Source organism: Amblyomma mixtum, chromosome 3 (assembly GCF_055824585.1).
Source record: "Amblyomma mixtum isolate Tamu chromosome 3, ASM5582458v1, whole genome shotgun sequence".
Classification (NCBI taxonomy): Eukaryota; Metazoa; Arthropoda; class Arachnida; order Ixodida; family Ixodidae; genus Amblyomma; species Amblyomma mixtum.
In genome coordinates this window covers 52606391-52622089 of record NC_143014.1, presented here as the reverse complement: position 1 = coordinate 52622089, position 15699 = coordinate 52606391, and the positions used below count along the sequence as shown (strand labels likewise).

General features: G+C 45.3%; 1 protein-coding gene across 1 annotated transcript; it reads right to left on the bottom strand.

Moving 5' to 3' along the window:
* Positions 1-545: 545 nt before the first annotated feature.
* Positions 546-2830, bottom strand: LOC149350203 (pfs47 receptor-like). Its single transcript, XM_089576853.1, has 3 exons — positions 2800-2830; positions 1757-1971; positions 546-794 (listed from the first exon to the last, which is right to left on the bottom strand). Exons 1-3 carry the CDS (start codon positions 2813-2815, stop codon positions 546-548), a joined length of 480 nt encoding a protein of 159 aa, XP_089432979.1. The 5' UTR covers positions 2816-2830.
* Between the last annotated feature and the right edge of the window lie 12869 nt (positions 2831-15699).

Here is a 15699-nt window from a genome sequence, read left to right as displayed (position 1 = left end):
AAGTCATTTTTTTGTGCACGTAGCTCGCGACTGGAATGACCTTCCGTGCGGTTTAGCGCTAATCCCTGATCCCGCCCATTTCAAGACTGCCATCGAGGAAGCCATGCCACTGTCATGATTCCCACATAACATTCATTGTTAACCGCCTTTCTTGCGCCTACCCCGCATGTAATGCCTCGCCAGGGACCCTTGAGGTTCAAACAAATAATAATAATAAGCAGTGATTCCATCGGAACAAGAAGATAGGCAGCGACAAATCAATCAGCGTGCGTTAATGCGTTTTATTAATATTAATTGACTCTGACTTAATCGCAACTATCACTCCGAGTGGAGCAGAATTTCGCAGCATAGCTTTTTCAAGCAGCTCCTCATTGGACTCAATTCAGAAATAACAAAAATGAGGACAGGTTCCTACTACCCCTTGTCAACACCGGTCGTTGATTAAATTGCTTGGAATTTGGATATGCCAACTAAATCAACGTACTGATTTTCCAAGAGCTGTTTGACAGAGACTCTGCATGTGCGTAGCGTCGCTCAGTGTCTTCTCAGAAGTTGATCGTCTTGCAGACGAGGACCTGGTACTCGGTGTATTTGTGCTCTTTTTTCATGTAGGGAACGTACGCGCACTTCAAGGACGGGTGGACCTTGCCGATCAGCAGCATTCCTTCGTGATGGACACGGGCTATGTAGAGCGGCTCTCCAGAGGCAGTCACGCCTCCTTGAATGGCTCCACTCGGCACAGCTCCATTAGAAGCCGGCAGCCATGCCAGTGAAGCACCATCGGAGACGAGCGCCTGCAAAGCAGAAATTCAACGTGAAACATAATGACGACCCTTTTATTTCACCATGCATTAAGGCATACTTATCCACTGCTAGAAACTTTTTTTCCGCCCGTGGAGAGCTTTGGAGGCTGTGCATTCAACTCCTCATTTCACGCTACTTTTGCATTAATTGCTCGTCCGGCCTGTTGGGCTCTCAAAGCGATCTGCCTTTTTTTTTCTCACTGTCGGGTGAACGTCAACTTTGTTCCTTGCACTACAATGGTGCAAATGTAGTGTAAAATGTGACAGTTTATAGCTGTGTGCGATTAATGCTCCTAGCGTTTCTGAAGGCGCTACTGAGGGCTTCACTGAAGCGATTGTAGTGCTCTTTGTTTTCGCGTCGACGGTTTTTGCCAATTTACTAGGCCAACCTGCTCACCGCTGTACTCTCCTGTTGTTTGGAGGCGGTGGAGCGGTCAAGAAAAGAGGTTTGCACACAGACCACGCCCGGTTAGCCGCTGATCGGAGGCGTGAGGCGTAAGGGAGACTTGACAATAAAGCAACTTTGCTCTATAGCAAGTATAGCCACGGTCGGAGGACCATGAAGGACCGAAAAATACAAAGCAGTACCTCACAGATTAAAACAGCGTTAGAACTGAGAAACAAATGAGGGCGTAATGAAAATACGGAAAAAATACAGAGGTATGATTTATATCAGAAGTTAATTACAAAACCCACACTGACAGAAAAAACATTTAGTATAGCGCAGTATGCATGCATTTAGTACAGAATAACGAAGATCTGATTTCGCTCGCTGCATGGAAGAACTAATCGCGTATAACGAAGCGGCCTCATAACGCCGTCATCAGGTGAAAGCCGCTCAATTTATTCCCTTCTATTAATCACTGTCGTAGAAATAGTTAAACAACGTGTGTGTAATAGATATGCACACAAAATATCGTAAGAAGTGCAGGCACTGATGGCGGTGTGCTGACCTGGTACTCAGGATAGTAGAACTCTTTTCCATCGTAGGGAACGACACAGAGACCCTCGGAGCGGACCACCTTGCCCGGCAGCACGTCACCGTAGTGTACCGCACGCCCAACGTATATGACCTCGCCTCCCCGGTCGTCGCCACCGGCCACCGCGTTGTGCGGAATGTGGTCCTTGTGGCAGAGCACCCAGTGGCACGGCGGCCGATACATGCTCGCTGCGAGGCAATTTTACCAAACCTTATATAGCAACAATCGGTGAGAAGTTGAGCACGTGCTTTGAGTTTCAGACGCAGGACAGACAAATTTTCAGGAGTATAGCACGCCATGGAGTTTTAGCTCCAGCCTGGGAAGCCTCATTTCTAGAAACGAAATGCAACCCCGTGCATCATACACTCTATGCTACAAAGTAGGTAGAATGGGACTAACGACACCACATGGTCCTCTCGAGGAACGGTTAACCATTGGGAGAGTTTGCCTATGAGGGAGTGATGGTTGCTCCTTGACAAAGCGTGGCTGTGGCTACGCAATTATTCGCAAAAGAGCTATCCAAGGTAGAAGTTTTAGTCATTTGAGGTAATAGTGTACAAGCTTCTTATTCAAATTCTTTCAACCAAGCTCAACGAAAATTTTGTCGCCCGGACCACATGCTTGACTATGAAGATATTACCGTGTTCAAATAAGAGATGTAGAGACGAAATGAAATGAGAAGGAAGCAGGCTGGCAACTGACATGCTTGCCTGCTCCGGAGATGAGAAGGAACAGAAAGAGGCGAGCAGGAGGGAAGAAAGGAGCGCATGAAAGATAGAAGAGGGAAGAGGAGACATAGACGAGTACAGCCATCCCTACGCGAGTGCAGGCATAATATGAAGATCGCGGCAAAACAAGCAGCACACCGCACGGCAAGCAGGAACTTACACTGAAGGGAGGCAGAAGGTTACGAATAACATGTACCAAAAAACTGAACTTCTCAATTTTTGTCGTCGCAAACTTGCAGTTAAATGTTACACAACACGGAGCGGAGAAAACATGTTGGTCAAACTTACATCCGTAGTCGGCCATGGCGTTGCAGTAGTGGCTATGCGCTCTTCGCTAGCAGTGCGATTTCTCTCGCGTAATGGTCCATTATATACGAGTGTCAGCTGCGTCATTGGTGAAAGGTGGGTGTCAGCGCCGATAAATGGACCAGGAACTTAGACTAGGGGTGAAAGTAGCGCTGATGTGAGCGCTTAATAAAGCGCGCTATTGCGATTTTCTTCTTTTTTCTCAAATTGCGCAGCTTGTTCCGGCTTTTACGGCGGGTAAACTTAGTACCTTTTTGTTACAAGAGGTACATGATACAATATCTGAGCCTGCCCTCGCGAATACTGTAGCATTTGATGATGACGCCTTTATATCCTGATTATCACTGTAGCAAAAGGATGCCTTTATGTGAGCTTCGAGTAATTAATATGTTTTCGACTTGCAAAAATAGACACAGAGAAAAATTATTCATGAAGAGCTGAAATTAAATCCTGACTTCGTACTCGCCAACTGGGAAAAATATTTCGAAATGTTTTTCTGTTCTTTACCATACGCAGTAATATTACAACCAGCCTTGATGATCTATTTCTACTGCTGATGATTTGTTTATTATGTGATATATCAAACGGGTCAATAGCGAGGCTTTTCAGTCTGCGCTCCGACGGGCTCTAACCTTGTCGGAAGATGTGCTTGCGGCGCAGTCACGCCTGAAATCTGAAGGTCCAGTGCTCGGTCTTTTCTTGTGCGGCAAAATCTCCTGACAGTTACGACATGCGTTCATTGAAAAGTATCCAAAAGTGTCTCTTAAAATAAACCTTCCAAGGGGGCTTGTTTGTGCTCATAGCTGAATTTAGGGTCTGCTATGGAGCCTTGAACTTCACCTTCTTGTGTCACCAGTCCACCTTCTTCCTTGTCAAAGTTTACCCTGGTTTTGCGATACACTGAAGTCTTTTCTTCTGAAAGGTATATCACAACTCGCTGAAAGGCATTTTTCAGTGTGCGTTTGCTTTCTGTTTCTGTCATTTCAAACCATTATCTGTTTTTAGCCTGCAAAAATTATTTGATAAAAAGCAAAAATTTTCGGTTCTACCTGTACATAATCTTTCTGTTGAAAAACATGCTTCTTGTTTTTTCATGGAGAAAAAGGTAAAACGAAAATTTATGCGGAACGCCTGTTACAGTTAATCCCTATCTTCCAAGTGTCTTCAGCGTATTTTTTTTTCTCTCCGCCTTTTCTGTTTTACGTTACAAATGACGCTGTGCTTTCCACGCAATGCTATTACATGAGGTGGAGTTGTTAGCTGCTAGTAGTCAGTACTTAGCCCCGTCCCTGTATAAGTAAGCGTATGCTTTGTATAAAGGTATGATATTCTCATTTTTTTCTCTATTAAACATATCCAGCAAACAAAACACTGACTCGCTTTACCTAAACACACCTTCACGTAATAATTCACTCCTCTTAAGCAAGGAGCTTTTGTAGGTGGAAATGTCTGCTTTCGGTTCCTTTTCGTGTTCGCCCTTTTATGGCCGCTTTTAATTTCCATCATTTTTTGCCTGCTCTGAATTATAAAAAGCTACCTCTCATTTTTTTGGAAACATACTGTACGTACGCTTATCACTGAATATTTTTAGTCATAGGGCAGAGTTTGAGTTACACGTAACTTAATCAAGATTATTCAGATGACAGTCTGGCTGCGTCGCTTTGATGTTTAACCCTGAAGGTGTGGTTTTACTGCTCTCAGGACGAGTGTCGCATTCCGTAAAGCCTTCCATCCATTCCCTTTGCTGCGCGCTTTGGTTTCTGCGTCGCAGTTGTTACTGGTGGATTGTTATGCGAGCGGTTGTTTTACATGGATGTATTAAACGCTGAAGTCGATCTAAATTTATTACGTTTAATGAGGTCGCTTTGAAAGAGCCTACTACAGACGGAGCTCTATTTAGCGCTCTGTCCGTCATGCTTCGGTGCTCGCTGTCACCGATGCTGCAATCAGTGGTTAAATAAAACACACATATGCATAAAGACGTCATGGACCTGAGCTTGATTTGTAGACATTAGGCTTTTGCTCTTGGCCGAGAACAAGTGCCCAGTGCCGCTTAAACTGTTCGAGTTTTCACTTACGGTTCATTGACTTCTGTCCGCGTCGAATGAAACGAGAGCAAAACAATTCAATCCTGCTATGCCTGGCGTGTTCTTAGCTGAAAGAAACTGAACAGCAGTGCAGTTCAGGTGCACTTCTAAGACGCAATAGTAGCTCTTTTTCAGGGCTAGCGAACTTGGTTTCAATCTCCTAGGAGCTGTTGAGCGTTTTCGTTCTCGCGTTTAAGTTATCCTGTTCGCGTTTCTTTTGTGTTCGACGTTGATGGTACGTATATTACTTCTCCGGTGTGACAGTTTTGCAGAATGACCAAGTTTCGTTTTCGGACTCTACTCGCAGATCGTTTTACTGTCACCTGGGTCTACGTTTGAAGATAGCACGGCAGCTGAATGGAGTGTGGTCGCCTCCCTGCCGTTCAATACTTTTTTTTTATGTCGCGACGCATCGAAGTGTGTAATAGTGAGTTAATAAAGCAAGGCTTTCGATGCAACAGAACTGCAATTTATTTCACTCGTTACTGTGTTTAGTGATTGGTTTGGTTAGTTTATTGGTGTTTAACGTCCCAAAGCAACTCAGGCTATGAGGGACGCCGTAGTGAAGGGCTCCGGAAATTTCGACCACCTTGGGTTCTTTAACGTGAACTGACATCGCATAGTACACGGGCCTCTAGCATTTCGCCTCCATCAAAATGCGACCACCGCGGCCGGGATCGAATCGGCGTATTTCGGGGCAGAAACCGGGGGCCATAACCACTGATCCTCCGCGGCGGCCTCTGGGAATTAATTTTACAACCATTTGGATCCTAATGAGAAATTATGGGATTTTTGCACAGGGAGAAATCAGCGGGCACGGTCGGTTTGCTTGAAACGCCGTTGAGAGCGCTGCAATTTGGTAGCGCACGAGCATAGTCACGTGGTATTTTTTCATATCTCGCGGGCATTCTTTAAATGCCGGAAAAAAGGACCGCGTAGGAGATACGATGCTGCAATAAACTGGATCGGTTGTTTATAAACCTGCTCTACAACCTAACGTAATGGTCTTGGCACTACAATGAATACTTGAAAATTTGCATAATTCATCTTAGTTAATTAACCAATTAAGCGTAATAAAAAAATATTCTGAGGAGCACCACATTTTGGCGAAAAATGTGTCGTTGGTTTCAGCGGGCTGCGGTTTACCGCTTTTTTTATCCTTGGTTCAAGTTACGTGAAACACCCTGTACATAGTCGTGCAAGCGGTTTTCGCTACGTTGAGGCCGTTATTTCCAGAAGTCACTTGCACAGCATAGTTTATGCTCCTAACTTCTTTATCTTTATGCATGAGCTTGGTGTAAACTGCAGGTTTTATATCACGTCAGAAGGATGATTTGATTGGTTCAGACATCACCCGTGCAATTCAGGTCAAGGCAAGACTGAAATCAAGCCTTCACTTGCGAAATGTGAACTAACATAATGGCACTTTTTACGAACCGCGACAATGCGTGGACAACTCTGATTTGGTGGTTCGCACTGAAAAAATGAAGCGGCCTACCTGAGAGGTGGCAAGCGTGTTTAGAGACGAATGAGGGGAGCAGTAAACTCCGAGCAGCTGGTTCGCGAGATCTTCAAGCGATTCGTGTGGTTGTGCCCATGAGATTGAGAAGATTTCTCATTTTTCCTACGGTTACCAGGTTGGTAATAAAACGCGAGAATAACGTTTTCTTCGGCTGTCTGCATATTTTATTGCTCTTTTGTTCCGATTGTTGACAGTGGAAGAATAGGAAGAATTGAGTTCAAATTGAAATTTTAATTAGACTTAAGTCGAAGCGGACCCTAACCTCCAACGGAGAATTTTTTTACCAACAAGACAAAAAAATACCGGCTCTGGATGGGAATACAATCGCGATCATGTTACGCGTACGCCTTCTCAATTGGCGACGGGTGTGCACAATCAGTAGACGAGCCCGTTTTATTTCCTAGTAAAGAAATACACGTCTAGGGCACGGGAACTGAAATGGTGCATGTCCCTTCGAAACCACCATTTCAGTAAATTCATGCTTACTGTGCAGGTGCCGCCATGAAATTCGTGCATCACTTCGTCATCATGCGGATGCCTTATGGGACTTTCGCTACCAACTGATCTACCTTGGCTATGCACTAACAGCATCCTGTCACAGCTATCAGTTGGCATGGTCGCCCCGTCATCGCTGATGAATGTGAGCGCAGCGAGACGTCACTGCAACGCGAGGTGAACATGCATCGACCGCAACTCCAACGGATGATGCTACCGTACCATTACCAAGAAAATCGAAGGTTTTTATTCGGTATAGACAACGGACACAAACAAATGACCTTTATTAGGAAAACCTCATGCATATACTCCATGAAAACGAGTCAACAAATAGTTCTGACGACTCCGTGCGTTGCTACTGCGCGAACCAGCGCGTGGTTTAGTCAGGAAGGTTTTGTTCAATCAAACGTATAACACGTCAAGATTCAGCACTTGTTTCGTGCAGCTAAGACTAGAATGCTGTTGCACAGCGACGGAGACCGTAATAAGCCGTGCATTTATCGCACTACGAAACAAATGAAACGATTCAGCCTGTAGTAGTCGCCCACAGTATTCCCGGCCAAAGGCAACCAACGGGTATGAGCGGGTATGGCACGGCAGCGCCCCTGACGGAGTCTTATCGCATGAGCTCCCTTATGTGTTCGGCAGATTCGTCCACCGCTCTATCCACTCTGCCGTGGCCGCCTGCAAGCTGCCTGCTCACTGTACCCCCTCCCCTTTCACCGTAGCGCCTTCGGCGCATTATAGTGCGGAATAAACGTCGTTTCAATCAATCATTATGCCGCCACTCGCGCCAGAAAGGTCAAATTCTCCTAGTGCCTCATGCTTCGCTCCTTCAAGGACTAAAAACTTAATTATTTAAATAAATTGTTGATAATGCTTTATCTTATCATCTGAAGCATCCGAAACAAGGGAAACGGTTGGCGCGAGAATGCACCGCGAGTGCACTGTTCGCCTTCGACTGTGGATAGACAGATAATGCCTGAAAGAGGGGACACGCGCTGGAGCACTCTTTACAGGCTCGAAAAAGCCCTGGAAAACGACTTTCGGTGCGTGTGTAGATAGATCGCGGATAAATCACGATATTGCGATTTGTGTTATCGCTTCCACGTTTCACTGCCTAGTCTACTGCGTTTGAAATGTGAAAGCGACACGCGTAGAGTGCGCTCGTTTGGACATACGTGTCTTTATCTCGATATTTTATTGTCTGATGTTTTTGTGCGTTCTGCGCTATCTTCTTTCACTGACTGTCGTCACGAGAACTCAGATAAAACTGGGGTGAACGCAGAACTCTGGACGCCCTGCACAGCAGCCCTGGTGGCCTGATTACAACTCGCAGTCAGTTCCGCGTTCTCTCGAGACCTATAGATAAGGATGCCCCAGATTCGCCGTCTGTATAAAAACGATTTTGCTTTGATGGAACTAATGTCCTCATGAGATAATTGCAGCGCATGCAGATAAGGATGCAGATAAGGATGAGTAAAAGGCGCAGTCGGTGTCGGCTTATTTCGCAACGATGTGATTAACGCATCCCTTACCTCATTGCAGTGTACGGCCTTGTGGAGAAGCCACCAGTGAATAAACAACACGGCTGACTCATCTCGGTGCCAGTCTTAGTATTGGAATGAGTATTTCCGATAACAAAAGCAATTTGGCGCTCACCTTGCTGCCCGAGCTGTGAGCTCCGCATTCTCGACGTTCGTACGTTTAATAGGCAAGATCGAAGACAGTGTTTATTAAATAATGTTGCTGAATTACGTACAGCAAGAGTCTGGCCGATAACTTATTTTCAAACCCCATGTACATATGTATGTGAGTCCCCCAAAGCTTATCGAGCTTTCTCGTGCGTTTTTCAGTCTTTCCAGACGTACACGGCAAATGCGTATTCAAAGACAAAAACTAAGCTAACTCTCTATTGCGGGGTTTTAAATGATTGTTTCTTTTCATAGCTGGGCCCACATAGCACCACGTATGTGCGTCAGTGGCGGTGCTTGCAGGAGCTCTGCAAACCGTTCTTGGGAAGCGCACTCCAAACTTCGTATGTAATATTACATAATGCTGTCGCGACACATTTTCATTGTGCCATTGTCGCTTTTTTGGCAACGCTCACCGATTAATAGGAAAATCAGGGTCATCCGAACAATCTGCTGGCTAATTCATGCTCGTCTGGCCTGCTGAACGGGAAGAATGCATGCGTATACCGGGTGTTTCAGCGAACACTTAAAAAAATTTCTAAAATAGGCTTTCTGGGGTAAAAATATGGCTTTTGAGGCATAGTATTACCAGTGTTGGCAGACACCAGAAAACCAGTGAATCGTATTAAGTACTAAGCCGGTTAACTAATTTTTAATAATTAACTTTTTATCTATTAGAGTTAGGCGCCTAGTTGCAATTAGATATTTGCAGCCGGTCGTTAGTAATAGCCATATCAGTTTTTAGAATTTAGCGTGTCGCAGAAGGCGCGCAATGGGGAGAGAGAGGTGACAAATTGGAAATCGACCTGCGGTTGCTTTTAGGGAATGGGTATTGGTCGCCACGCCCGACGCATGATGAACAGGGGGTGAGAGCAGCCGTAATCGTCATCTTTATGCGCCTGACTAACGCCAACTGCAGAACAAATGCCTCTTTCATCTCTGTCTAATTAAGCCTGTCCTGTGACAGCCTATGCCACCTTAACCCCGTAAGCTTCTTATTCTCATCAGCGCATCTAACCCTCGGCCGCGCCCTACAGCGCTTGCCTTCTCTTGGAATCCAGCCCGTTGCCTCTAACGACCATCCGTTATCTTGCCTCTGCAATGCATTACATGCGCTGCCAAAATTCATTGCTTCTTTTTCATTTCGACAAGGACGTTATTATCCCGAATTTGTTCCCTGACCCACTCTGCTCTCTTAATGTTTCTTCCCCTTACACCTATCATTTTCCTTTCCATAACCCGCTCTATTGTGCTCAATTTAAGTTGAACGCTGTTCGCTAGCCTTCACATTTCTGCCCCGTAGGTGAGTACCGGTAGGATATAGCTGTTACATACTTTTTTCTTCAAGGATATTGGTAAACTGCCATTCGTGATCCGAGAGTACCCGCCAAATGCGCGCCACCCCATACTTATTCTTCTGGTTATTTCACGCTCGTGTTCCGGATCTGCGGCCCCTGCCCGAAGTAGACGTATTCTCTTTCCACTTCCAGCGCCTCGATTGCAATCTTAAACTGGTGCTTCCTTCCGAGGTTTTTGAACATTACTTTAATTTCCTGCATTTTAATTTTTAAACATACTGTTCTGTTCTGTTTTGCTTGTTGAAGTCATTGATCAGGCTTTGCAATTCATTACGTCAGTAATTTAGCAAGGCACTGTCTTCAGTGGATCACTGTTCACTAAGGTATTCGCCATTAACTCTTATTCCCAACTTTTCCCAATCCAGGTCCCTGAACACCTTCACAGTACTTACTCATGGGTTCGTACTTGGCTCGTTATTCTTTCTCAGTACCGCAGCAATCTCTATTCGACGCTTGTGGGCATTTTTGACTCCTGGTGGAAAAAGATGCGGGCTGGACACTGCAACGGGAGAGCTCTCGACACCTGTCTTGCACATCGCACACAACGTTCTAAGACGGCATTAAAAAAGGTGAAGCGCGCGCCGACGGAATGCAAGTTCAATTAGTGCGTACGTGCGTGCTGGCTGAGCAAAGCTTCAAATGTGGAAGCAAAAGGGCAGAAGCGTGGTGGGCGCGAGAAGGGAGGCGCGTTGAAAGCGAAGCTGCTGAACCAGCTGCATATGGTCGGTGTTCAACCAATGGCAACGATTTAAGAAGTTTTAATACAAGTCATGTGGTATGCCTTGCTGGCCCTGCCGGTCACGTGGCATGCGTTACCTGCCCAATCGGGTACCGACTTCTGCACTGCCGCCACGTGCAGGCAGCGCACAGACAGCAGATTGTCGACGAGAAAAGTCCCTATAGGATTCTCGTAAAGCGATTTAGGTTGATAGGCGCCACGTTTGTCAGCGATCACATCATTTCACTATCCCATGCTAAAGAACGTGAGTTTGACTTGCACCTTCAGAAGTGTGGTCTCGATCCGGCAGTTAATAATAGAGTTATCGGTTTAATTGTGTGCGGCTCACATGTCCTAGAGATTTCTGTCCTTGCCTGTAGTACGTTCCGCACTCAAGTGCGTTGCGCCAGCTGCGTCTCAGCATCCTTGTAGTTCGTTGAGGATTGCAGACGAGAAGGCCGATCGACCACCAATTCTTTTGAAGGTTTTAATCACAATAAGTAATTTGACGTCTGTGAAGCAGCTCGCCGTCAGCGTCTCAGCGACGAGGACATGCCTGCGCTGGAGGGCTTGAAAAATGCAGTTATAGGGTCTGCTTACGTGCATCTTTTTTTCCTTTAGAAATAAGCGCCACCTTTTTTTTACATAATAGTTTGGCTATAAATTTGGAGTGGAGCGGAGTAGAATAACTTTATTGCTCTAAAAGTCGGTATCTTTTTTAGCGTTTTACTCCATGTTCTTTAAAGTCTGCAGCTATGCTTGGTGCCCCTATTCCAGAGCTCCATGCAGTTGCTTCGGCTGCCCTTAGAGCAGGACTTCGTAGCAGCCGCTGGCCAGCTTAGCTTCCCACTGCTCCGCAATAAGGTTTCGTATTATTGGCACCGCGTCTATTTGCTGGCACTCCCATCTTATGCGATACATCGTGGGTTAGTCCCCACACCGCAGACATACGTTTGGGTATAACGTCGATTTTATTATATTCTTTATACATAGATTCGGGTACGTTCCAGTTTGGAGTCTTCTCTACAATTCCGCTTCTTCTTTGCTTAAATCTCTCTCCACATGCTACGAACTTCCGATACAACGGAAGCAATCCTCGCGACAATCAGTTTCGTTATTAGTGTGCTCGACTGTATACGTGATCGCGATCTTTGTTTGTCTATTCAACTGCCTCATTTTTTTAAATATTTTGGACACCTTAAGATTTTAAGGTTTTCTCGCGCGTATTTTATTGCTTGCTTGATGGCTGTTTATGTAAAGACAAATATCTGGAGGCATATGGCACCGCGCATATGCTTCAGTGGAAGTACTTGCAGGCGCTCTCGAAAACATGGTTGTATTGGAAGGAGCGGGAGACAAAAAGCAACTTTTCCATCTTTTCTCTAATTATTGCGCACTATTGTGTAGCGTCGTATTTGTCATGCGTCATTTTCTTTTGTTTGGCATGACTCCCGCCTTAAAAAAAATAATCAGGGTCATTCCAAAATTTTAAGGCGAGAGCCTTTAATGCCTCATCGTTGTAAGCAGGAGCTGTCGACAGAAATGTCACGCTTTTCAGTTGGTCGAAACGGTCGTAACGTCACAGTGCGCGAATTTCAAACGGGGCCAATTGTACTTTGGCTACAAACCATGCAACCAATTAAAGGGATCGTATAGTGATGCCCCAACTAAGTTTGAGTTTAGTTAATTGCTTACTTAACCAATTATTCCAATTAACCTTTCTAGTCAGACCAGATAAATAAATAAAACCGAGTAAGAAATTGGCCGAGCTTGGGAATCGAACCCCGGTCTCCGGAGTGCGAGTCGAGCACGCTACCACTCCGCCATGCCAGCTTTTTTTTTCCTTAATTTCGAGATTGACATGAAAACAATAAGACCACTTCAGCTACACTTGAGCTGATACGGGTGAAGTTAAAATTTCTTAAGTTTCACTAGATCATCTAGTAGTGTTACCCACTGGGGTGGGTCACGCTGCGCCTGGTAACATTCCCGCAGATAGACAGCACTTTCAACAAAGTTCTCACGTGTACTACGAGTGTTTATATCAGCATGCCTTACTTGCATTCGCGTTTTCCACAAGCTGTGGAGGCCAAGAAGCATTAATAAGTCATAGGGTACCTCTTTGCGATCAACTGGTAGAAATCTGATCCCATAAGGGTGCAGTGGTAGTTCTTTCTTGATGGTTCTCTGCAGGACATCCCAGAAAAGTATGGCGTCCCAGCAGTCTAGGAAAACATGTTCAATTGTCTCCGGCTGCTTACATAACAGGCAATTTGTTGTCCATGGGACAAAGATTCCTTTTTCATGGAGCCAGGTTTTAACGGGTAGTGTATTAGAGTGCAATTTGAAAAAGAGAGTTTTCACTGTCGGCCGGACCGGCATCATTTTCACCCGTTTTAAAATATCCTGCCCTGGGCCTCCACGGTACGGCGCACGATACAAAGGTGGCGGCAGCATAATATCAACCAGATCCTTATACAGCTTCTTTTTGGGAACGTTATACAGGTATTCTAGTGAAAAACGCACTTCCAACAACCTGAAGGAAAGGACAACCTCACGCAAATATCCGTTTACAGCAGCACACATGTTTTCACACGATGACACTATGATTCCGGGGAGCAGCCTTTACAACCGCATTTGCATAACAGTTCTCAAAAATATGTCATTTTGATCACGAAGGAAAATAAAGCGCGACACCACTTGACGCAAAAACAAATGAACCAGTCCAACGCCACCGCTTTTGACTGAAATAAACCAGTTTGTTCGCCTGGTTTTCTCCCAGGTCGACGCCCAAAGAAAAACTGCAAACACTCGATGGATTTTTTGAATATTGCTGCGCGACGCACAGAGCACATTCATCACGTACCATATCTTAGAAATCAAGAAAACATTGCACACAAAGGCACGTGAAAAGATTGACAGCTGCCTTCCTTGCCACGCGTCCGCTTTCTCTCTTGCCTTTAACGTCTCCTCGTTCCAGTGTGTGCTGGGATCGCGATAACTTTTTAGGGGCACCCCAAGGTACCGCGTCGGTAAGTCAGTCCATTGCAGTCGAGAAAAAAAATCTGGTGAAATATCCCATTCCCCATGCCAATATCCTGAGCTTTTCCCTCAGTTTATCTGACATCCAGTTTGGTCGCAGAACTTTTCGACCACATTCGTAGCTTCACGAATGCTGTCTCTGTTTGTGCAAAATACCGCTATGTCGTCCGCGTATGCAAGGATTTTCACTTCGGCTGCCTGAAGCTTGAATCCAGAAATGCAGTCACTGTTAAGAATGGCCAAGCACAACGGCTCGAGATATACTGCAAAAAGCAGGGGAGAGAGCGGGCATCCTTGTCTCACCGACGAGCGTACTATGAGGCTGTTGGTAAGTTCGCCGTTAACTATAATTCTCGTCGTACAATTTGCGTAAGCCATTTTTACCCCTTCTACTATTACGTTACCCAGGTTGGCATGCTCAAGAATGGAGAAAAGAATGTCATGAGAAACACGGTCGAAAGCTTTTGCTAAATCTAGCTGCATCATAGCTACTTGACTGCCAAGCGCGTCAACGCATTCTAATACGCTTCGTGCAACATGTATATTTGTGGCAATGCTGCGACCTTTGATGCCACAGGTTTGATGCGGCCCAACTAACTTGGTGATTACACTTTGCAATCTGCTGGCTAAAATCTTCATGAACACCTTGTAATCCACATTTGTGAGGCTGATTGGTCGATAGGACCCCACCAACATACGTTTCTCCGTGTCATCCGTCTTGGGAATTAAAACAATGTGGGAGGTAGTAAAAGACAATGGAACTTGATTATTTTCATAAGCTTCTGTTAATACTTTGAGCATCAGTTGAGCGACGTAGTGTTTGAATGTTTTGAAGAATATAGCAGTGAACTCATCTGGCCCAGGGGCTTTCCCAGATGGTAGGTCGTCTATTGCTTTTTCTATCTCCTGCAAGGTAATTGGCAGCTCTAGGCGCTGCTTGATTTCATCACCAAGTGTTGGCATCAATTGTAAGAAGTTTAAATGAAAACCTTCTACAGTCTGGCGCTTGTTACTGAAAAGTTCTGTGAAGTGGTCCACAAAGGCGTTCTGAATATCTCCTGGATCGCTGGTAATTGCTTCTCCGTATCTTATCTTTCTGATTTCTTTCTGGCAAGCGTACCATTTTTCGTCCGCGAGCGCTCGCTTTGTAGGCGTTTCGCCTGCCCACAATTTTTCGGACCTTGCACGTACGACAGCAGCTTTATATTTTTCTGTGTCATTGCGTTCCAGTTGGCATTTCACATCTCTGATTTCTTTTGTGAACATTCCAGGAGCTGTGCTTTCCGTGTTCAGCAAGCATCCCAATTCAGCGTCCAGGGTTCTTTCTTTTTCTTTCTCTTTATACCTAATCACACTGCTCCTTTCTATTGCTTTAATCTTCACCTGCTCTTTGAATCTTTTCCATGCCATTGCAAAAGAAACTGGTTGGGCAATAAGAATGTTCTCAAAATCAGCCTTAATTTTCATCACGAACTCTTCATCCTCCAAAAGTTTGGCATTCAGTTTCCACAAGTGCCAGTTAAAGCGTGCTTTCCTGCTCTTTTTTCCAAAAGTGGCACTCACAAGACAATGATCACTGAAAGTCACTGGTTGTACATGATAACTAGAGCATAAGGGAACAAGATCAACTGACACATATACTCTGTCCAATCGCGCATGACTATCGCGCTGAAAGTGCGTGTATTCCGGACAGCTCCCAGTGGAGAACACATTGCCAATATCCTCTAAGCTGTAGTCACTAACAAATGCTTGATGGTTTGGAATGAACAAAGGTGCGTCTAGTGAATACGGTGTCTTCGTTCACTCCCGTCTTCCTCCCTTCCCGTTACGGCGAGGTTCAGGTGTGCACTGAGATATGCGAGACAGATACATTTCCTTTCCTCAAAAACCAATTTACTGACGAGCAAGGCGTACTTGTCCGCGTTTCAGATTGGTCCAAATTGTCGTGATGTCAAGACGCGCGAAT